The sequence below is a fragment of the Marmota marmota genome, unplaced genomic scaffold, assembly GCF_001458135.2.
Source record: "Marmota marmota marmota unplaced genomic scaffold, marMar, whole genome shotgun sequence".
Classification (NCBI taxonomy): domain Eukaryota; kingdom Metazoa; phylum Chordata; class Mammalia; order Rodentia; family Sciuridae; genus Marmota; species Marmota marmota.
In genome coordinates, this window is record NW_026000026.1 from 21,737,692 (window position 1) to 21,759,334 (window position 21,643).

The 21,643-nt window shown below is 54.8% G+C and overlaps 1 protein-coding gene across 9 annotated transcripts in view; it reads right to left on the bottom strand.

The window, feature by feature from the left end:
* Positions 1-21,643, bottom strand: part of Dlgap4 (DLG associated protein 4) — a 189,908-nt gene that overhangs the window by 75,457 nt on the left and 92,808 nt on the right. For 5 of the 9 annotated variants that reach the window (XM_048810992.1, XM_048810987.1, XM_048810988.1 and 2 more), the window contains 6 exons: positions 20,444-20,592; positions 20,034-20,110; positions 9,020-10,090; positions 5,793-6,034; positions 3,779-3,893; positions 1,237-1,287 (listed from right to left, as the gene is read on the bottom strand). In XM_048810992.1, coding sequence (XP_048666949.1) covers positions 1,237-1,287; positions 3,779-3,893; positions 5,793-6,034; positions 9,020-10,018 — 1,407 coding nt within the window. In that variant the 5' untranslated portion in view covers positions 10,019-10,090; positions 20,034-20,110; positions 20,444-20,592. The remainder of the gene's footprint in view (positions 1-1,236; positions 1,288-3,778; positions 3,894-5,792; positions 6,035-9,019; positions 10,091-20,033; positions 20,111-20,443; positions 20,593-21,643) is intronic. The other 4 variants (XM_048810991.1, XM_048810990.1, XM_048810989.1 and 1 more) reach the window with 3 other exon arrangements.

The window sequence follows — 21,643 nt, forward strand, 5'->3', positions numbered from 1 at the left end:
AGGCTGTGTGCAAGGATTTACAAATGTTGGTTAAGATGCTCCCAAGTGCTGGGCATGGGGGTGCACGCCTGTAATCCCAGCAGCTTGGGAGGCTGAGGCAGGAGGATGGCAAGTTCAAAGCCAGCCTCAGCAACTTAGTGAGGCCCTAAGCAACTCAGTGAGCCTCTGTCTCTAAGTAAAATACAAAATAAGGGCTGGGGATGTGGCTCAGTGGTTAAGTACCCCTGGAATCAATCTCCCAAACAAACAAACAAACAAAAAAGATGTTCCCAAGCTGGGGTGCAGGGAGGGAGACCAGCTAGTTAGTGCTGCTGGCCTGTGTGTGCTGGGGACTGTCCTAGGGGCTTTATATGCTAACACATCACATTCTTACCACAAACCTATTGCAGTTAGGGGGATATAGAGGTCACCTGGCCCACTGTGGGCACCCTGAAGACTCTCTGGAATAATATGTTCAAAAGGAACACATAGCTTCTATGACATGGGGAGAGGGACACATAGGCATCTACAGTGGGAATCAGGAGATGGTCTGGTCCTGGCTTTGCTCTGTGTGATATGTGCCCTTGGACAAGTCCCTTGTCCACTCTTGGCTATAATGAGGGGTTGAGCTCAGAGCAGTTTTCCTGCCCCACTTTCTGGATTTGGGATTAGTAGGGAAAGAGGGCCTCTTCCAGGGGCAGGATAAGTGTTCATGGGAGGGGGACCCTCTGGGCAGCCAGGCAGTGCCATGACTGTGCTGCCTCTGCCAACTTTTGTAAAGTTGAAAAGTCTTTTCATTCACTTCAACACCCTCAAATCCTTAAAGGTTCTGCTGGGGCTCTGGAGAAGAGGACAGTCAGGGAATCTGGGAGCAGGGACCTGGCAGCCCCCTATCCAAACAAAACAGTCTCCCCAGGCTTAGGGGGAGGGGAGGAGAGGAGGGAGGGAGGGAGGGAGTCAGAGGACTGTTAGGGAATACTTCCTATTGTCCTGAAATTATTTCTTATCCAATAGGACTTAGCTCGCTCTCGCTCTCTCTCTCTCTCTCTGAGAAGAGGAAACTAAGGCACAGAGGAATGAAGCAACCAGTGGTGAGTGGAGGGTCAGTATACCCATGTGAGTCTCAATTCCATCTGCATTGGAGGGGCTTTCCTGTCATGGTTCTACCCAGGTTGGTGCTAGGCCCATTCAGACACAGACCTAAGGCCTAGCCCTGGACTTTGGATTTGGATGCATGAGAATAGTGAATATACTGACCTGTTGCTCATGGCCAAACAACTGGGGGATCAGGGAGGCCTGTCCAAAAATCTGCAGGAAAGAGAGGGTGAGGGTTATGGGAGGGCCAGGGTGGGGGCTGGGCTGGGTGATTCAGGTTCAGGTGCCAGGGAACTTAAGGTTAGCTGATCTAACCTCCTCCCCAGAATGGCTGGGGCCCAGATGCTAGGCGATATCACTTGGCTTCCTCTAGGGATGGGAGGCTCATTCCTGGGGCTGGACATTACTGAGGACTTGTGATCTGCTATTTATAAGTCCTTTTCTTGGTCTAGCCCCTGGGACCATGGATACTTTGCTGCCTTTCCCCCTGAGCAGGCAGCCCACCTTGATATGCAGATTAGGGATGGCACCCAGAGCTGTCTCCTCCCCAGGCTGGAACATCTCTGACTCTGGGGCTACATATGCAGCTCGGGTGATTAAACCTTCTAGATATGAGGGCTTGGGGAGGGGAGGAGGACCCTGGACTAGGAGAGAGCCAGGATTGGGCAAGGAGCGATGGGTGAGATCTGCCTGAGTCCCCAGTCTGGCCCATTCCTTGAGACTTTCTTTGTAGTCAAAAGGAAAAGGTGTTCCAGGTGCTGGGGACAGGTGAGGGACGGAGACACAGAGAGACATATGGAGATCGATACACACTTGAGAGAGTTGGAGGACAATGTGAAGGAGGGAGATAAGACAGAAAAACAGAGGGGCCCAGAGAAACAGAAGGCCCAGGAAGGAGACAACACGATATGGGAGAGTCAGGGAGGGACGTGCCTGTTCTGTAAACACCTACTGAGCATGTGTCAGGTGTGAGGGACGCGGCGGGGGGACAGGACAACATGGTCCCTGCCTATAGGAAGATCCCAGTTGTAAGAACTGACCAGACAGTAAGTGAATAAACTAATATAATTCCTGTACTGAGAGCCTACGGCAGGGTACAGAAACAGCATGGGGGTGGGGGAAGCTACTGTGGTGACCCAGGAAGGCCTCCTGAGGAAGTGACATTTAATCTGAGAGCCAGCTGTGCAAAGATTTTGAGGGCAGAACACTCCCTGGCAAGAGAACAGTGACCTGAGTAGGAAGAGGTGTGGCCCTGGTGTGCAAGGAGCAGAGGGGAGGTGAGCCCAGCTGGAGCAGGATGAGACAGGGCCTGGGAGGGAGGCAGGGCCTGGGTCTTAGAGAGGCTCCCTGGCTTTCCCTTGGGGTGATGTGGGAGCCCTGGGAGGGCTTGAAGCTGCTCCTGACTGCTAAGAACACTTGGAAGGGTCAGTCTGAAGGCCAGGACAGTTGTGCAGAAGGGACTTGTTGGGGCCTGGATGAAAGTGTTAGGGGCAGAGTGCTGGGGGCTGCGGTGCTCCACCCCTTCCCACGTCCAAATTCAGACTGGTGTTTGGAGAGTTGGGGGAAGGGTTTGGCCAGGCCAAGAATAATGGAGTGGTGGGGGTCCCCAAGCCTGCCTTTCTCTCACTTTCCTTCCTCCCTTTCTTTCTTTTTTGTGGTGCTGGGCATAGGAGGCTAGCGCTTTACCACCAAGCTCCAAGCCAGGCTCTCAAGCCTTCTAAGGGGTCCCCTGGCCCTGGCTCTGGACCTATACCCGAGGGGCCAAGGCCTGTTCCCTCCTAGAGAGGAGGCTGCCTGCGCTGCTGCCCACACGCCTGTCCTCTCTGGGCTCATCTCCCTGTCCACGGCACGCAGGGAGCCCTCAGCCTCGGCTGTCTCCCTTCGCAAGCACTAAAGTATCGTGCACATGGCAGGGACTGGGTCCCTGCTCAGCTTTCCCTCCTCCTAGCTGTGTGACCTCACCTCTCTGAACCTCAGTTTCCTCATTTGGGCAATGGGGTTGTGGACAAAAAGGCCATCTTTGGGGTGGCTGGGAGGGTTCAAGGAACTGACAGTTGAGAATGCTGCAGGCAGGTGAAAAGTGCAGCAGTGTATTTCTCCCCATCAATGGCAGAGCTGGCTGGGCCCTGGATGTCAAGCTTCCCACTGAGCAGGGGGGCTCAGGGTTGAGAAGTAACTTGCCCAAGGTCACACAGCAAGATGATAATAGTAAGCATAAAGAGAGCCATGCTTTGCTGAACATATTAAGTTTTTCATCCTATTTATTCCTCACAACACTGAAACAGGAATTACCCTCCTCTTGTCCTAAATCAAGAAACAGGCACAGGGAGGGGAGGGGACTTGACCTGGTTTCCTACCATCAGTGACAAGAATGGGACTTGAACCCAAACCTTTCGTTTTATACCCCATGGCTCTGAACCCAGTAGGAGCTGATAGGGCCAGAGCCCCTACTGGCAGCAGTTTTAGGTGTCCTCCCTGGATCCCCAGCTCAGGAGATGTGTATCAGACCCTGTGACAATGCTCTCCAGCCACAGGACAGTCAGTGGAGCAGAGAGACATACAGAGGTGGCTTCAGGAACAAAGGCCAAACAGAAGCACAGTGTAGACATCCGGGGATCAGATGGGAAGGGCTGGGCCTGGACGACTATCCTCCTGGGCAGGAGCTGGGGCTCTCCCAAGCCCACTGAGCTTCCAGCCACCTCACCTGGCTGATACAGCTGGAGTCATTGAGGCTGTCACTGATGGGGTTGTAGTCCTCTTCCCAGCTTGGACACTTGGAAGGCAGCAGCATGTCCACTGAATCCAGGCGGTCCAGACTCCTGGGCAAGGGGTAGGGGAGGATAGGAGGTCAGCCCACCCATTGTTCAGCCTGGGAAAGTGAGGTCCAGAGGGTAAAAGACTGGCCAAGATCATTCAGTGACTGAGGGAAAAATGGAAGTCCCTGCCAGCCTGGGAGGGTAGGGGGTGATGAACAAGGGGAGAGCTCCCAGCTTTTGGGGACCTTATCTGTTTACCTGTAGTGAGCAGGTGACCCTCACCTGTCATGCCTGATCCTGCCACTAGGTGGCAGCACAAGCTTATATTTGACTTTTAAGGGAGGACGCTAGCTCAGCCTGGCCCAGCTCAGCCTGGCCCAATTCCACTACTCCCCTTCTTGCTCCCTCTAACCTGGGGCAACTAAAGAGACTGAAGAGTGTCTTTAGACCCACAGCATTGACCGGGCCTGCCTGAAGGATCTAGTTCCACTGTGATGACCTGGTGGCTTCTTCCAGGTCCCAGAGGACTCATCACTAATCCCTATGGCTTCAGCTCTTCAGTCTTCTTCACATCTACCTAACCCCAGGCCTCCACCAACACTTTCTCTACAGGGAAAACATCCAAACATCCGAAGGTTCAGACTACTGACCCAGAGGGGGCTTGGACTGGAACCGAGCTTTCTTCACTGGGTGAACCTGGACGAGTCACCACCCCTTGCTTAAGTCTCAGCTTCCTCACAAATAAAATGGGGACGACACTGCCTGCCTGTTGTGGTGAGGTGTGTATCACGTGCTCTGGGGTAGGCGCAGTGGCCAGCAAGTCAAATGCTAATAGAGAGCAGCCGTTACTGTTACTGGTTTCCTCTTACTCAAGGCCTATGCCCAGGTCCTGCCTGCCTCTTCCACCTTAATGTTCACTGGTCACTCATAGAATGGCAGGTTCTCAGGACTAGAAAGGGCCTCAGGGTCATTCTGCTCAGCCCCTCACTTAAACACTGGAAAACTGAGGCTCAGAGATGGCTGCAACCTGGAGACCATTTCCTGCCTTCTGCCCCAGTCAGATTCCTGACTGCTCTGAGTACACTGCCCACTTCCTGTCTCACTGACCCCTGCCTGAGCTATTCCCTTCCCTCAGGCCCAGGCTACCTCCTCCAACAAGCCTTGGCTCAGGCCCCAGGAGTTGAAGACCAGAATAAGCTTGTTTCCTCTAATTCTCCCAAGTCTCCAGTGGTGGAGTTCCAGGCAGAGTGTTGGGACATGCAGAGGCTGGCTATGTCTCTTTGACTCTGTTTTCGCTCCCCTCCCCAATTCTGGAGCCCAGCAGAGAGAGGGTCCTTCTCTGGGCAGGGCTGGGACATATGATGGGCTCACTAAGGAAGGGCTGGGGTGCCCAAGCTGAAGAAAGGATCCTCTGGGGCAGTCCCCTGTGGGGTGGAACTTACCTGGGGATGTGGCTCCTGTGGCGGAGTTTACCTGGACCGTTCATCCCAGCGAGGTTCTCATTATGGGCGGGGTTTACCAAAGGATGAGGCTCACCTGTGGTCAGGGCTTAACTGTGGGTGGGACTCATGGATGGTTCATGGTGGGGATCTTCCGGGATAACTTATCAGATGAGTGCAGGAGCAGCCTAAGTATGTGGATCTTATAGGAGCAGTTGCCTGGATCTGAGGTGGAGGGGCAGGATTCACTGTGGGGCTGGGCTCTCCTGGAGTGGCCCAGGAGAGGGAGGCGAGGCTCCGGGGGCGGGGCATACCTGCAGAGGCTCACCTAGGGGCTTGTCTGCACCTGCTGAGAGAGGCCTTCCCCGGGTGAGAGCTCGCGGCACGAGGGTCGCACCTGAAGGCGCGGGGCTAGCACGTGGGCGGGGCTCCCGTTACGAGGGTGGTCCTTTTAGAGCGCAGGACTCGAGAGGGCAGGGCTCGCCTGTGGGCGGGACCCCAGGGGGCGGGGCGGCACGGTCACCTGCGTGGGTTGCTCTGCTCTCCCAGTGACTGCTGCGTGGCCCTCAGGTAGCTCTGGCGCCGCGCTGCGGTCTTGGGTGAAGGCTTGGGGCTGCCGCCAGACTCGTCGCTGTCCTCGTCACCCATGGCCTTGATGTAGCTGCCGCTGCGCATGCGCCGGCACGGGATGGGACCCTCGGCGGTGGCATCCGCCTCGCGGGGGGATAGCAGCGCGGTGCTCCACTCTCCACCGCCGCCGGGCACCTGGGGATATCGGGGGTTAGGACTCTGCAGGAGTGCGGGGGACAGCTAGGCCCCGGCTCATCACCTGGAAAATGGGTCACGAAGGATTGTTCCCCACTTCGGGGACTTGGGTCTTCTTATGCTGCTTTACTGTCGTTGAAACCACAGCGTCAGAGCAGAGCCTTGGGCCCGGAGGGATTTCTGGGTTCAAGAACTGCTTCTGTCCCAGCTTTACTGTATGCCCTTGAACGAGTCTTGAACCCTTCTATGGATCCTAGCTGGGTTTGCCCCAGCAAAACTACTCCAAGGCCCTGGGGTCCCAGTGGCCTCTACAGCAGTCACTACCTCCCATCATTTCATTATGTCATCCCAGGGGATGGCCTGTGATCCCACTGCATGGATGACACCAGGCCTGAGGTGTCACTAGCAGAGAGGCTTCCAGACCCAAAAGCACAGCTTGACCCTAGAATGGGGGTCAGGGGTCCCTGGCACATCAGCATGGGGGTGGGGACCCAGAGTCAACATTCGTTGCCTCACAGATGGGGAAACTGAGGTATGGAGAACAGAATGTTTGCCTGGAAGTGGCAGCCATATGGCAAGCTGGAAAAAGGGCTGTTTACCATCTGAGCCCAGGGGCTGCACCCAGGGAACAGGGCCAGGATAGAGGCAAGTGAGGCCACAGCTTGAGAGCAGGCTGGTCTCCAGAGGTTATGGTGGAGGTAACAGCTGAGGGGACCTCTTGCCCTTCTGAGGGCAGGCTCTGCTGGCTGCTCTGGGGCAATGCACACAGTGTAACTCTCCTGTCACTTACACTGTTACGTACACACAGGGGACTTGATATGCACATCTCAGCGCTTCCATGCTGCAGAACTCAGAGCTGGGGCTTTGTTGTGTCCACATATCTCAACACACACAGAGCAGGCATACCATCCTCTCTAGGCTCCTAGTAAGTGCCCCCAGCACACCATACACTCCTCAGTGACACACACCGGCAGCCGGTTCATTCAGTGCACCCCTTCACCTGGACACACCAGCACACAGGGCAGGCGCACTTCACACCGCACATTTCTACTCTCACCAGCAACCCCTGCACTTGAACACACCTCTCACCATGCTCCCACCTCACTGTGTCCTCCCTGCCACACACAGGTGCCACTGCCAGGGCTGCACACTTCACCACAGACACCCAGACCACATGTTCCAGGGTACACAGCAAGCACACCCTCTGTCATGGCACAGATGCACACTCCCACACAGGCACCCAGACTTCTTTATGCCCTCAATGCATTGACAGGGTCCCGTCTGGGATGACCTCACCCCAGAGGCCCCCTTAGCCTTCTCATAACTCCCCCTGCTGACTGCCTAGCCAGTCACCATGGTCTGCAAATTCTACCTCCCCAAATCTTAGCTAGTCTATCCCCACTGCCCACAAGGAATGAGGCCTTGTGCATCTGTTATGGTTTGGATTTTAAATATCCCCCAACCTTTGGGCGTCATTGGACCATGAAGACTCTGACCTCATTAATGGATTCATCCACTGATGGATTCATAGCTTAATGGACTGTTGGGAGGTGGGGGAAGTGATCGCTGTTGGAGGAAGTGATCACTGGGGGTGTGCCCTTGAAGGGAATATTTTGTCCCTGGCCCCTTTCTTCTCCTCCCTCTTTTTGCTTCCCGGCTAACATGAGGTGAACTGCTTGGCTTTACCACATGCTCCCTGCCACCATGCTCTGTCTCACCACAGGCTCAGAAACGAGAATCAAATGATCATGGACTGAAACTTCTGAAACTATGTGCTAAAATGTATGTTTTCTCTTTTGAGGTGATTGCTCTCAGGCATTTTTTCAAAGTTCAGACAGTGTTTCTAACTACCTGCTCGCTGTCACCCAAGCAGGCAGCACAAGCCCGTTATGGTGTTATGGATGCATTTCCACCTGATCAGATCCAACCACACTGTTTTGAGAGGGAGCCAGGCCATGCACCATGCTCCCTGATGTCTAAACTAAGGAGGCAGACTGAAAGCCCCAGAGGTCCCCAATACAGTTAAAAAGCTGCCTAGCTTTCAACCTCCTCCTATTGAAAAGAAAAAATCTCCCCTCCATAGTCTGTCTCTGGAGTTTTATACAGAATGACAAGAACTCAGGGCTCTGTCAAACCTTGAAGTTCATCTCAGACCAGGTCTCTGCTTGCACACCCCCTGGATGAGCTGCTCACTACCTACAGAGGCAGTGCCTTTCATTTGTGATTTGTTTCCTGAAACTTCCACGCACAGCACTGGGTGTGGCTCTGCACACTCACCCCCAACCAGCATTTCACAGCCCCTCGCCCTGCCCTTGAGAGCCCCTGGGACTGTGCAGCAGCAGTGATGTCTCTGAGCCTTCTGCCAGTTTGAAGCTGTGTGGCCTTGGTACATCAGCCTCAATAGCCATTAGCATGTGAAAGAAGAGACACCCCCCAGCAGAGTTAGGCCCCCAGGGCTGGCAGCCCTCAGTGCTGGCCACCTCCCACTCTGACTCCTCTCCCAGCATCCTGATCATCAGGACTGTGTTAGTAGAATTGTCCATTTGTCCGTCTACCCTTCCCACATTTCCTGAGCATTTCCTCCATGCCTGACCCCAGGGACACATGGCTGCATCAGATGTGGTCCTTGTCCTCAAGGAGCTGCCAGTCTGATGGAAGTGGTGGGCAGGAGGCAGGAGGGGGATGGGATGGCACAGTTTCTAGATTTGCCTTCTAAGGGCACAATATCTTTATTCATTTTTTTTTTTTAATGTGGTGCTGAGGATGGAACCCAGGGCCTCACACATGCTAGGTGAGTGCTCTACTGCTGAGCCACAACCCCAGCCCAAATGAATCCTCTTTTAGAAGGTACTACCAGAAGCCCATTTCATAGCTGAGGCTCAGAATGAAGCAACTTCCCAAGTAAATCTGCAGTACAAGACAGGCCTCAAAACTAGTGCCCCTATCCCCAGCCTTCGTCCCACCCCAACCCTGGCAGACACCCACCTGCAGGTAGTGGTAGGCTAGACCCTGGTGGCATGACTTGGACTTTAGTAGGCTCTTATCCAAGGTGGCCGAGGTCTTCTGGCAGACCTCATGGGCGTGGCTGAGGGTCAGAGTGGACCAGGAGCCCCGTTTGACATAGTTGGTGTCAGTGCCCACCCCAAGGCTCGGGCAGGTGGCGGGGGGTGCTGGCGGGGGTGGTGGGGCAGTCAGGTCGGAAGTGTTGCTCTTGGCAGCCTTGAGCATGTGCCCGCTGATGGTGTTGTAGGCATGCATGAAGTAGCGCGGTTGGGTGCGTTCAGGCTGGCGGCCCAGCGTCATCAGCCCGGAGGCTGGGCCGCTGCTGCGGAAGGCGCCACTCTCGCCGTCCAAGTTGTCGTCAGAACTCCACCAGCCTGAGATGTTGGAGCGGCTGCGCCGTTTGGGTTCCCCAGCCTTGGCCCGCTCCTTGCTTTTGGCCCTCCGGCCCTTGCCGTCCTCCATGCCACCTTTCTTGCTGCCATTGCCACCGACCTTGCCTGCTGTGCCCTCCAGTGAGGGTGCCTTAGTGAAGAAAAGCCTCTGGACAGAGTGGACCAGGTGGCGGATGCGGCCAGGGCTTTCACCGCGGGCCTTGGCCTCACCTCGGGGGAACTGGAGGGTGCTGAAGCCATCGCGGTGGATGGGCAGCTGCTTCTCAAACTGGTCCAGGAGGTTAGCGGGCAGCCGGTTGATCTTGGTGGCCTGGGCATGGCTGGGGAACGGGCTCTCCTCTGGCACCTCGAAGTGGGAGTTGTAGTGGATGCGGGGGAAGGTGCTGCTGGGCGGCGGCAGCTGGTTGTTGAGCGGGAAGAGACCGTCCCCTGGGAGGGTGTTCTGCCCGGGGAAGCGGGCCTCGCGGGTGAAGGCCTCCGTGGGCGAAAGCAGGTAGGGGTTGCGATCAGGCCCTGCGAACAGGGGCTCATGTGGCGGGTCCAGGCTGTCAGAAAGGTGGCGGGGGCGGTTGTCACCGAGGCCTTTCATGATCCCGGCCCGTGGGGCGGGGCCGTTGCCCTAGCGGGGCGCCCGGGTCACTGCTCCCGGGCGGCTGCTGTCCTAGGGAGAGAAGAAGAGAGGGCTCAGCGGCTCAGCTGGATTCGGAGGGCCAGGGTGCCAGGAAGGACGGACCTCAGCATTGGGGGACCAAAGTCAGGGAGTCTGCCCTTGCCATGTGGGGTGGAGGAGGAGAACCCACGGGGAGGCCACGCCCTCTGGTGTCAGTGAGGTGATGGCTGCCGCCAGCCACCTGCTGGAGACCACCTCTCCTCTCCCAGCTGGATGCATAGATCTTCATCATAACCCGCAAGCCCCTTGAGCAGAACTCCCCCATCCTCCGAATTCCATGGTAGAGTGCGGGGTGGGAACAGGACAGCTCCCGCCCCAGCCTTTTCCACGTGGAGTCTGTCTCTCATCATGAGGAGCAGTGACCAGTGTATCCCAACCCAGTCCAGGCCCTGTCCACACCTGCTCCAACAGCATGAATGGTCCCCAGGAGGTCTGGTCTCCCCTGGGGAGATCCCACATTGGCCCTGGGAGCAGTGTAGGGTCATTTAGACAGAGAATCCCAGGGTCCCCAGTATCCAGGGTGCAGCCTAGAGGGGTGTGGGCTTCAGTGGGCATGTCCCCTGGTCTCCTGAATAATTCTTGTCTTATGGGAAAGAACAAAGCCCTTCAGAGAGTCAGAGAGGCCTTTAAAGAATAGGACCGCTGATTGAAGTGGTGCACACCTGTAATCCCAGCAACTAAGGAGGCTGAGACAGGACAATCGTCATTTCAAAGCCAGCTTCAGCAATGGTGAGGTGCTTAGCAACTCAGTGAGACCCTGTTTCTAAATAAAATACAAAATAGGGCTGGGGATGTGGCTCAGTGGTTGAGTGCCCCTGAGTTCAAGCCCTGCTAAAAAAAAAGGACCAAAGCCAGGTGTGGTGGCACATACCTGTAATTCCAGAAGCTTAGAAGGCTGAGGCAGGAGGATCATGAGTTCAAAGCTAGCCTCAGCAACTTAGCAAGGTTGAGTGCCCCTGAGTTCAATCCCAGGTGCCAAATAAATAAATAAAAGAGTGGGACCCAGACAGGGGCTTGTCTTACTTGCAGTAGGAGCACGTTTTCCAACTTTTCATTTGGATAAGCAGAGGAATCCTTATGTCAAATATAAACCCTCTGTCCAAATCTGCTCTATCCCTCACTAAATCTGAGATGGAACTCAGGCCAGGTGTTGGGGGTCTCTGACCAACGAGACCCATAAGCTCACAGCCCATCATTTCCAAATTGAGATGAAGCACTGACAGCTTGGAACAGTTCCCAGAGTTGACAGCTTGGAACACCTTCCCAGAGCAAGGTCTCACAAAGCAGTGGCACTTGGGTGCAGTCACTGTGCCTCAGTTTCCCTACCTATAAAATGGGGAAGTTGGACTGGCTGGCTTCCAGGGTTTCCCAGCAGAGGACAGTGCTGGGGCTGACGCCACCAGCTGAGGTGCAGACAGGAGGCAAGACAGGAAGGCAGGACGAGGTGCCTCAGCAAAGTGGGCCCTGTCAGCTCCGCCAGCCTCACCCACCTTCTGCTCTCTACCTGTCAGCCAGGATCCTTGCCCTGCTCAGTTTCTTCATATTCTCTTCAGTCTTGGAAACTCCTACACACTTGCTTGTTTGCTAGTTTATTGTCTGTGATTGGACAGTGCAGTTCTAGGGTTCAAACTGCTTCCTGGAAACTACTTCCCTATCATCCCCGTCAAAGCTGGGTCCAGGACATTTTCTTTCTTTTGGGGGCGGGGGGTACCAGGGATTGAACTCAGGGGCCCTCAACCACTGAGCCACATCCCCAGCTCTATTTTCTATTTTATTTAAAGGTGTGTCACTGAGTTGCTTAGTGCCTCATTGTTGCTAGGGCTGGTTTTGAACTCGCGATCCTCCTGTCTCAGCCTCCTGAGCTGCTGGGATTCCAGGCATGGCCCTTTCTTTTTTAAAATTTATTTTTTAAAAGGGTCCTGCTAAATTGCTGAGGCTAGCCTCAAACTTACTATCCTCCAGCCTCAGCCTCCTGTGTAGCTAGGATTATAGGTGTGGACCATTGTGCCTGGCTCCTTTCCCACCTTTTTAGGTTGGAAACCTAGCTCATTCACTCTCTGACATCCTTATATTCCAATAAATGTGTCAAAGAAAGGCTAAAAATTTCCCCCGGAATGCCTATTTGGCTGCAGCTCATAGATTTTATTTCTCCATAGTTTTCCCCCATTTTATTTAATCGAGGAGAAAATCATATAACATGAAATTAGCCATTTTACAGTGTGCAGTCCAGTGACATTTAGTACATTCACAGTACTGTGTAGTGACCACTCCATCTAGTTCTAAAACTTTTTCATAACCCCACAGAAAATTCTGTACCATTCTGTACCCACTAAGCAATCGTCCCCAAGGCCCCTTCCCAGCCTCCAGTGTGCTCTCCGTCTCCATGGAGTCCCCTTTTCCCATAGGTTTTATTTTTAAATATAAATAACATAAAATTTGCCATTTTAACCATTTTAAATGTACAATTTTGTTCATTTACAATGTCATGCAAACACGACCACTGTCTATTTCTAAAACCTCTTCATCATCCCAAACAGGAACTCTGTGTGCATTCAGCAGCAATTGTAATCTTCCCCTTTCTCCCAGCCGCTGGTAATTTCTTTCTTTCTTTCTTTTTTTTTTTTTTGGTACCAGGGGTGCTTAACCACTGAACCCTATCTATCCCCAGCTGTTTTTATATTTTATTTAGAGACAGGGTCTTGCTGAATTGCTTAGGGCCTTGCTAAATTGCTGAGGCTGTCTTTGGACTGGAGATCCTCCTGCCTCAGCCTCCTGAGCCACTGGGATTATAAGTGTGTGCCACCACGCCCAGCTCAGTGTAGTTTTGATTTGCATTTCCCTGATGACTCATGGTGTGAATCATCTTTTCATGTGCTTATTGGCTATTTGTATGAATTATTTGGTGAAATGTCTATTGAAGTCCTCTGCCTGTTTTATAATTGGGTTGTTGGCCATTTTTGTTGTTGAGTTTGAGGAGTTCTTTATATATTCTGGATATTAAATCTTTTTCATATATATGATTTGCAAATATTTTCTTCTATTCTGTCCGTATAGGTTTTTTTTTTTTGTTGTTGTTGTTTGTTTTGGTACTGGGAATCGAATCCAGGGGTAGGTACTCTACTACCGAGCTACATCCCAAGCCCTTTTATTTTCTCTTTTGAGCCAGGGTCTTACTAGGTTGCCCAGGCTGGGCTCAAACTTGAGACACCCTACCTCAGCCGTCTCTACACCGCACCTGGACCTACAGATTCTGGGTGGTGTTTTCCTTTCCCCGGGTGGGACCACTTACCTGCTCTTTCCTGCCTCATTAACCCTGAGGGACTTTCTCCCCCAGCACCCCCTGGCCTGATAGTTCCACAAAGAAACTGAGTCCATGTTGCTGAGGGCTCCCTGGGTGGAGTGAGACGAACTTGCAGGGGATGCCTTGTGGCCACCCAGGTCCCCTCGGACTAATGCTCTCCAGCTCCTGGCTGCTAAGACCACTGTTCTCGGCCACGTTCCTGCCGCACAATGCTCTCAGCCAAAGGAGAGATGCCTCTCCAGGGCTCCGCTCCTTTCCCAGGGGCAGCCTGATCCCATCACTGGTGGTTGCTTGGGCACTAGGATGGGTAGCTCGCCCGTTTCGTCCTGAGTGACTCTGTGACGGCAGTGAGGCCCGCCGCCTCCCCTGCCCGATTCTGCATCTCCCCCTGTGTGCATCCTGAGGCTTCCTGGGAACATCTCAGGTCCTCCAGGCTTCCTGGGGAGCCTGCTGAGGCACGATGGCAGTGGATTCCACTTCTCTGCTTCCTCCCTGCAGAACATTTGGCAGTCTTATGATTCCCTCTGAACCTCAGTTTCCTCTTCTATGACATGGGCAAGATGATCTTACTTCTCAAGATTATATTGAGGACGAATTGTGGCACTTTGGTGCCTGATCAAGGCCAGTCCCCACCCCTTCCTCCCCACCTTCTGCTGTGCTCTTGGGGACAGCCCAAGGCTTCAGGTGGAGGCAGCTGCACAGCACAGGGACCTGGATTCAAATCCTGGCTCTGCTCTTTTCTTGCTGTAGCCACTGGCTAGTCCCTTCCCTGCTTTGAGCCTCAGTGTCCCCCTCTAGGCAGCGGGGGTTTGTGTGAAGATGGTCTGAGTGTCGTCACTCTGGTTCCCTCAGGTGGGGCTTCTGGCTCGCTGGGCGCCAACCCCTCTGTCACCCCACTCAGGGGTGGCAGGAGCCTCAGCTTTGGGGAGGTCTTAAAATAGGCAGCCTTGACCTGCGGAGCACAGCGGGCTGCCTTTGTCAATGAGCTATACTTAGGCCGTCCGGGTGCCGGTAATTGCCTCTCATTAATACAAGCCTCATTGCCCTCGTGGAATCGTGGAATCGCGGAGGACCCAGCGGAGCTGTGCCTCGGGAGGCCTCTCTGCTCCGCGGTGCCTCTGTGCCTGCAGCAGCTACTCACCACCTGCCTCAGCACAGGGCCTCCCCCCGCCCCACCTTGACTTGGAGCCAGAGCAGGCCAGCGAACACTAATTAGGGACAAGGCCAGGAACAGAACCCAGCATGGCTCTTCCAGAAGCACAACTCACCTGCTGCATCATTACCCTGATTCAGAACTCTCTGCGGGCCCCCTCTTCCTTCCTCAAGTCCAAACTCCTTGGTGCGGCAAACAAGACCCACATCGACCTAACCCCAAATCATTTTTTCAGACATTACACACTGTGCTTCCCTCTTTACAGCTCTTTCCTTTAACCAGTTCAGGTCCTTTAACCATTCACAACTTATATCTTCTCTATTTGCCGCTCTTTGAGAGGTTGGTTCTGTCTAAGGTTGCATTAACAGAGGTAGAGTCTAAATGAAGGGAGGGGAGACCTGCTCCATGCTGAGCTCTGTCAGTGAAGGAGAGATGGGCAAGTATAGTGGATCATGGTGGTGTGCACTGAGTGATGAGGTCTGGAAATGAAGGAGTGGAACGGCTGAGTGTTCCATGTAGGAACCTCTACATGATGTGCGGAAGGGCAAAGGTAAGTTCTGTGGGGCTCAGGGCTTGGTGCTGCCTGGGCTAGGGGTGAAGGAAGGCAGGGGCAGGCTGAGCCGTGCCTTGTCTCTGGACGCCCCCTGTCCTCCTCTCCAGCTCTTGCTCCACTTCTCGCTGCCTCTCCCCAGACACCCCTCCCGGCTAGAGGTGCTCTTCCTTGCTCGGCACACCCTCCCTCCGCTGATCTCTCCCTGAGGAGGCTTTCAACGCCACCTGTATCTGACAACTCCTGAACTCCTATCTTCTGCCCAATCTTGTTCTCGAACACCAGACTCATCTCTCTAACTCCTGAGTGACATGTCACCCTGGATGTCTGGCAGCCCCAGATGGAGTACGTGACCCCCCCCCGCCTGCTGCTCCTGCAGCCTGCCCAGGCCAGCGTCTGACAACCCTGTTCTCCAGCTCGGCCCAGACCCGCAGGACGCACACCCACCCTGGCTCTCACCCACGTCCCGTGAGCAACAGATACTTCACGGCCAGCGTGGCCTTCAGCATGTCCCCAGCACTCCCCACGTCCCGCCACCCCTCAGCACACCAGGGGCCGGGCCTGCACCCCCTCTCACCCAGGTCCTTCCCGGGCCTGGGAGGAAAGCCAGCTTCTCCTTGGCCGTTCTCGGCCCTGTGCCGACCCGCTCTCCCTGGGGCCTTAGTCTGTCCTTGAACGTGGCTCACTAGTTCCCACTCTTGCCCTTCCTGCTCTGGCCGCCGACCCACACGACTCTCCTTCACTTCATCTGGGCCTCAGCTCACCGCTGCCTCCAGAGAGGCCACCTCGACCGACTGACCAACAGTCCCAAAGTCCCTCGCTGCCATCTCACCAGATGCGTGCCCTCAGTGGCCCAGGACAGCACAACGGGTGCGCTGCACTCAGCACAGGGCCTGGATGAGGTAGATGTTCCTAAAGATTGTGTAAAATGACAGAGTGGGGCATGCCTCGGCGGCCAGGAAACCAGGTGGAGGGGAGGTTTCCTAGTCGAGCCAGTCCTAAGGACCTGCCCTGAGGGCCGACCGTGGGCACAACTTTGGGGCACGCTGGGCGTGAGGCAGCTCTGGCTGGGGGGAGGTAAGCCCACGCCTCCACCTCGTCCCGGGGATGCCCACCTCCAGGAGGCACGTCCTCATGCACCACCAGGGCGGCCTGTGGGACAACAGGGTGCTGTGGAAATGACTGGGTGTGGCTTGAGTCCGGGTCAGGACAGCCATGGCACCTTCTGCTTTGCTCTCTGGGGCAAGTTGGCTGCCCTGTGGTGGTAGGTGCTCAGCGCCCTAAGGAGGGGTACGTGTGGGAGGAGCTGAGGCCGCCAGCCCTGCCCTGCCAGCCACGTGGGTGAGCCACCTAGGAGGCCACTTCAGAGGGCCCAGTCCCAGCTGCCAACTCGACTGTAGTGTCCTGAGGGATCCTAGGCCGAGCAGTGGGTGGCTTCTGGGCTCCCTACCCTCTGAAAGACGTGAGAACACACGTGTGTCGTACGGCTGGGCTAGGAGCAGGTCACTAAAGCTCCCGTGTTGGAGGAGAAACTGGTGGTGACGTCACCAGCCGGGAGGGGTGGACTCCCACCGCTGAGCTCCCAGGCTCTCGTTCTGACAAAGTCAAGGTCTGACTTGTTTCCAGCCTAAGTTTGTGCCCATGGCAACTGTTTGAAAAGCGTGACATTCAGTCAGCTGGTTGTCTGGTTGACCAGATTGTAGGCACTGGCTGCCCAGGACGTGTGACTGACACAGACCCTGCTGTGGGTCCCTCGGCTGCTTGGAGGCATCCAGTTACAGCAGGATTCCTGGGCCCTTCCTGAGCGTGGACTCTACATGAGCCCAGGATGTGGCCACTGCAGCTCCTTGGGGCAAGGGCACAGATTTGAGGGTGAGGAGCACAGTAGGGACCTCGATCTGTGACCACATCCCATTTAAACTTGCTTGGCCTCAGCTGAGGTTTTGCTCAGCACTCATCTGTGAGGAAACACAGAGGCGAGGACTGAGAGGCTCCTAGACCCTCAGAACAAAGAGCCTAAGGAGGCCGATCATAAAGTTGTCCTTGAAAAAGCCAGATGGGATCCCTACACAGTTCCTCTAAATCCGTGAAAGTCCCCTCATCCTCACTCAGCCATGCTGATCTCATTAGTTTTTTTCTCCAGCATCCCCACCTCCCTGTGGCCACAGGACCTTTGCCCATGCTGTCCCCCTACTTGAACATTTCCCTCTGAACTCTTTATACACCTAGCTGCTTCTATTGATTAAAGTCTTCATTCAAATATCACTTCTTCAGAGGCCTCCCCTGACCTGCCTCTAAGGAGGTTCCTCCATCCCATCCTGCTGTCTCCAAACGCTCTCAATGATTTCCTTCAAAACACTTATCAGGGTCTCTAGTTACGTTGCTTTGTTCCTTATGTTCTTGATTAATGTCTTCCATGCTCTGTGGGCTCTGAGAGACAAGGAACCACATGTCTGTTTCATTTTCCACTGTATCCCTGGTGCCAAGCACAGAGCAGGTACATAGTAGGTGCACAACAGAAAGTTGCTCAATGAAGCCAAACATGGTGATGCACTTTGGAGGCTAAGGCAGGGGGATCTCAAGTTCAAGAGCATCTCAGCATCTTGGTGAGACCCTGTCTCAAAATAAATAATAAAAAGGGCTGGGCATGTAGTTCATTGTCGCGCACTCCTGGGCTCAATCCCTAGTACCACAAGGGAAAAAAAAGCTGCTTAATGAATGAGGTAGTCAGAGGGAGGGAGCTGGAGAGGATCTGAGCTGCCCAATGGGAGAGAAGGGGTTGGTTGTCTCCGTGTGCCTTTCTGGCTTCTCCATGTCTGCATTGCAGATGGGCGGGCAGGTGTTTCTGTTCCCCAGGACCTTCCTGAAAACACTGTCCCCAGCCTCCTTCCCTGCTTGACACCTTGAAGCTCAGAGGAGACACATCCTCATCCAAGACGTCTTCCCTAACCTTGAAAATGGGGGATAAATCCCCCTCTGGCCTCACTCATGATGGGAACTGCCATCCTGAGGAGTCACCGGCTGCCCCAAGTCTCCCTCTGAACCAGAAGCCAGGACCCTGCAGAGAGCTGGCACTCTCAATGCTGCCACATGAAGAGGGTGACACATCCTGGCCTGCCTGTGTTCTGCCTGTGGTCCTGGAGTTCCCTGTGGTTACTGCTGTTCATTCTCAAAAGTGTCATGGTTTGGATGAGGGACTATACGTCACTCCAAGCAGGAAGGACTGTGGGACACAGGGCAGAGGAAGAGGGTCTGCGGCCGAGATGGTGTGAATGGGTTGGGTCTGAGCGTCTTCCTTGGATTCCTGAGCAAAGACCCTCTCAATCCTAGAGGAATCAGGGTCACCACACATTTACCTAGGAAGAGCCTGATCTGGGGGGACAAGAGGGTGACAGGATGATGCTGGCGGCCAGCTCCCTCCCTCCACCTCCGGGCCTCCTCCAAGCCCCCTGCCCTGCTCCAGCTCCTTCTGGCGTTCGCCCTGGGGGGTGCTGGGGAAAGTCCTGCTGCTGCAAGAGGAGGCCTGGGACGTGGGCTTCCAGAATGTGGGCTCCAGGAACCTAAGGGGGCAGGGGTAGTGTTTCCAGGACAATCAAGGGGGACAGAAGCACCTGCCCAGCCCATCTGCAGTGGACTCCTAGGCCAGAGCTCACTGGAGGTCTGACACCGACAAAGGCCGCAGGCACTTTCTGAGTGGCCCTGTTTCCTTCATGTGCTTCCAGGGCCCAATCTTCTAGACCTGCTGTACGTTAATTAGATTTAAGAGAATTAAATCAGAAAAGTTCAGTCATACCAGCCACATTTCAAGTACTCAATGGCCATGTCTGGTTAGTGACCATAGGGACAGTGCAGATAGGCCATTTGCCTAAGCGCAGCCTGCTCTGGGGACATCGTGGGCCTAGAACATGGCTTCCGCATGGAGTTGGAGGGGGACAGGGATGGGGTCTCCACCCTTTGCAGTCCCCACAGAAGCCTTTCTCCAGCCTCTGGGTTGTGGAGGTTGCTCAGCTCCAAACCTGTCACGTCCTGTCCCAGCTCCTGTGCTCCCTTTGCTAAGTGGGCGCAGACTGGCTCGATCAAGGTCACACACCAGGTGGAGGCCGAGGAGGGCTCTGGTGTCACGACTGCCCGAGAACCATAGCCCCCCTGGAAAGCCAGAGTCAGGCCACCTTGGGGCGGTGCTGGCTGGCAGAAATTTTTGCTGATGAATAAAAGTCAAAAGCGACCCTGGGGTGGATGCTCCTGAGGCCTTTGAGCAGGGCTGGCAGGGGCAGCTGGCCACAGCGGCAGAGCGGGTGCCTGTCAGCCTCATGGACAGCTCCCGGGGCAGCTGTGGGCTGGGAAGGGGACAGGGGCAGACACTGATCTTCCTGTCCTAGCAGGGTCTGGCTGGACTCCAGGCCCCCTTTGGCTGCCATTTTAAAGCAGAATTTGCTGTGGTGCTAGAGGGGCTGGGACATCTAGTCCACTAACTCATCTTGTGGCCTTAGGCCAGTCACTCCTCCATTTCAGGTTTCTGTTTGAAAATGAAAACGATGCTCCCAACTGTGTGGGGCCTTGTGAGGGGGCAAGTGGGACAGCACTGGCCACCAGTGGTGCTGAAAGGGGGGGGGAAGAGACCAGGTTTGGACCCCATCCAAGCTGGGATAAATGTCGCTCCACTCTGCCCAGTGGGGGGACCTCTCTGAGCCAGTTTCCTCCCCTGAGAAGTCTGGATGCTCCACTCGCCACGCAGTAGGATATTATTCTGCCATAAAAAGAAATGAAGTCCTGATACATGTTACCAGAGGGAAGAACCTTGAGGCCACCAGGCTAAGTGACAGAAGACAGACACAGAAAGCACTGACGGTACCATCCCATTTACACGACACGTCCAGAGAGGCAAATCCACAGGACAAAAAGTAGATCACGCTGGGCGTGGGGCACATACCTGTGATCCCAGCTGCTCCGGTGGCTGAGGCACGAAGATAGCAAGTTCAAGGCCAGCCTCAGCAACTTTGTGAGACCCTGTCTCAAAACAAAAAAATGAAAAGGCCGGGGTGTCGCTCAGTGGTAGAGCCCTTGCCCAGCAGGCTGAGGCTCCGGGTTCAGTCCCCAGCACTGCAAACCAACAAGACACCCCGAGGGGATTAGCAGTTTCCAGGGGCTGGGAGGAGCCGGTGGGCAGTGACTGTCACAGGTGTGAGGTCTCTGTTAGGAGTGAGGAGGGAGTTCTGGAACAGAGGGTGGGGGATGGGTGCACAGCACAGGAAGATTCTTAATGCGCGAAATTCTAACTTCAAACAGGTTCAAACGGCACATTTTATGTGTGTCGTTTTTAAATTTAAAAAGATATCTCACCTGCAGGGCATCCGTGAGCCTCAGTGAGGGTGTGTGCAGAGTACCCAGTGAAGGTTCTGGCAGGTGCTCAGTAAAGAGGAGCTGGGTCGTTACAGGAACCCCGGAGCCTGTGAGCCAGGATGTCTCTGAAGCTTCTTATGCTGTGCTTCCTGCATGAACAGGAGCACCTGCCATGAATGACCTCGTGGACGCCCCTGGCGGCCATCTGAAGTGGGTCTTATTAGTTTCAGTGTTATAGAGAGAGAATTGGGACCCAGAAAGAAATGATTTGCACAAGGTCACATGAGTGCCAGAGCTGGGATTTGAACCCAGGCTGTTTGGCTCCAGAGCCTGCACTGCCTACCTGCACTGCCTCTCCACTTTCAGGAAACACAGCCAATTTTCCACCACCTCACATAGCTCCAGGCTTGGGCTGCGCTCAGGGGACACAACCTCTAACTCCTCGCTCCCCCAAACCACCCACCATCTGGCTGGGAGAGGACCATTAGGAGAGGGTCATGCAGGGGACACAGGGCCTGCCCTCTGACCTCAGAGCACTGACTGTGGGGCAGGTGGACCCCAGAGGCCACCTGCTTTGGCTTGTTCTATTCCAGCCCCGACTGAGGGACCGTCCTGGAAGGTCGAGCTGGCAAACAGCAGAACAAAATGATCAGAAGGCAGCGATCGCCAGCACATTTAATTCAATTCCTCCAGCATTTATGGGGCCTGCTCTGACTCACATGGTCCCAGCCCTTCAAGAGCTTGGGGCCAAGTGCAGGAGGCAGAAATACACACAGCCATTAGACAACACAGAACAACAAATCCCAGGAAGCAGCCCAGCCAGGGTGAGCCCAGCCAAGGGAGAGAGTCAGACTGAGCACCAGGAGGACTCCCCAGACCAGGTGGCATTTCAGCCAGATCTCGGGGACAAGTTAGATTTCAACAGGTCAAGGTTTAGGAAAGAGCATTTATTTTTCTAAATGGGAAAAGCAGACAAATTCATGGTCAAGGGTGAGAGGCAGGGAGGATTAGGGGACAGAAAGTAGGCCTTGGGGTGAGCGTGGGCTTGGAAGGGGAGGGCCAGGTGCCTGGGGCAAGTTGCCTGGAGTAAATTTAAACTGGAGGCCATCAGCCGTTGGGATAGAGCAGGACCTGGGAGGCCACTGCACCGGGAATTCCACTTCTAGGAACTAACCACCCAGCTGCCTTGCCTCATGCACA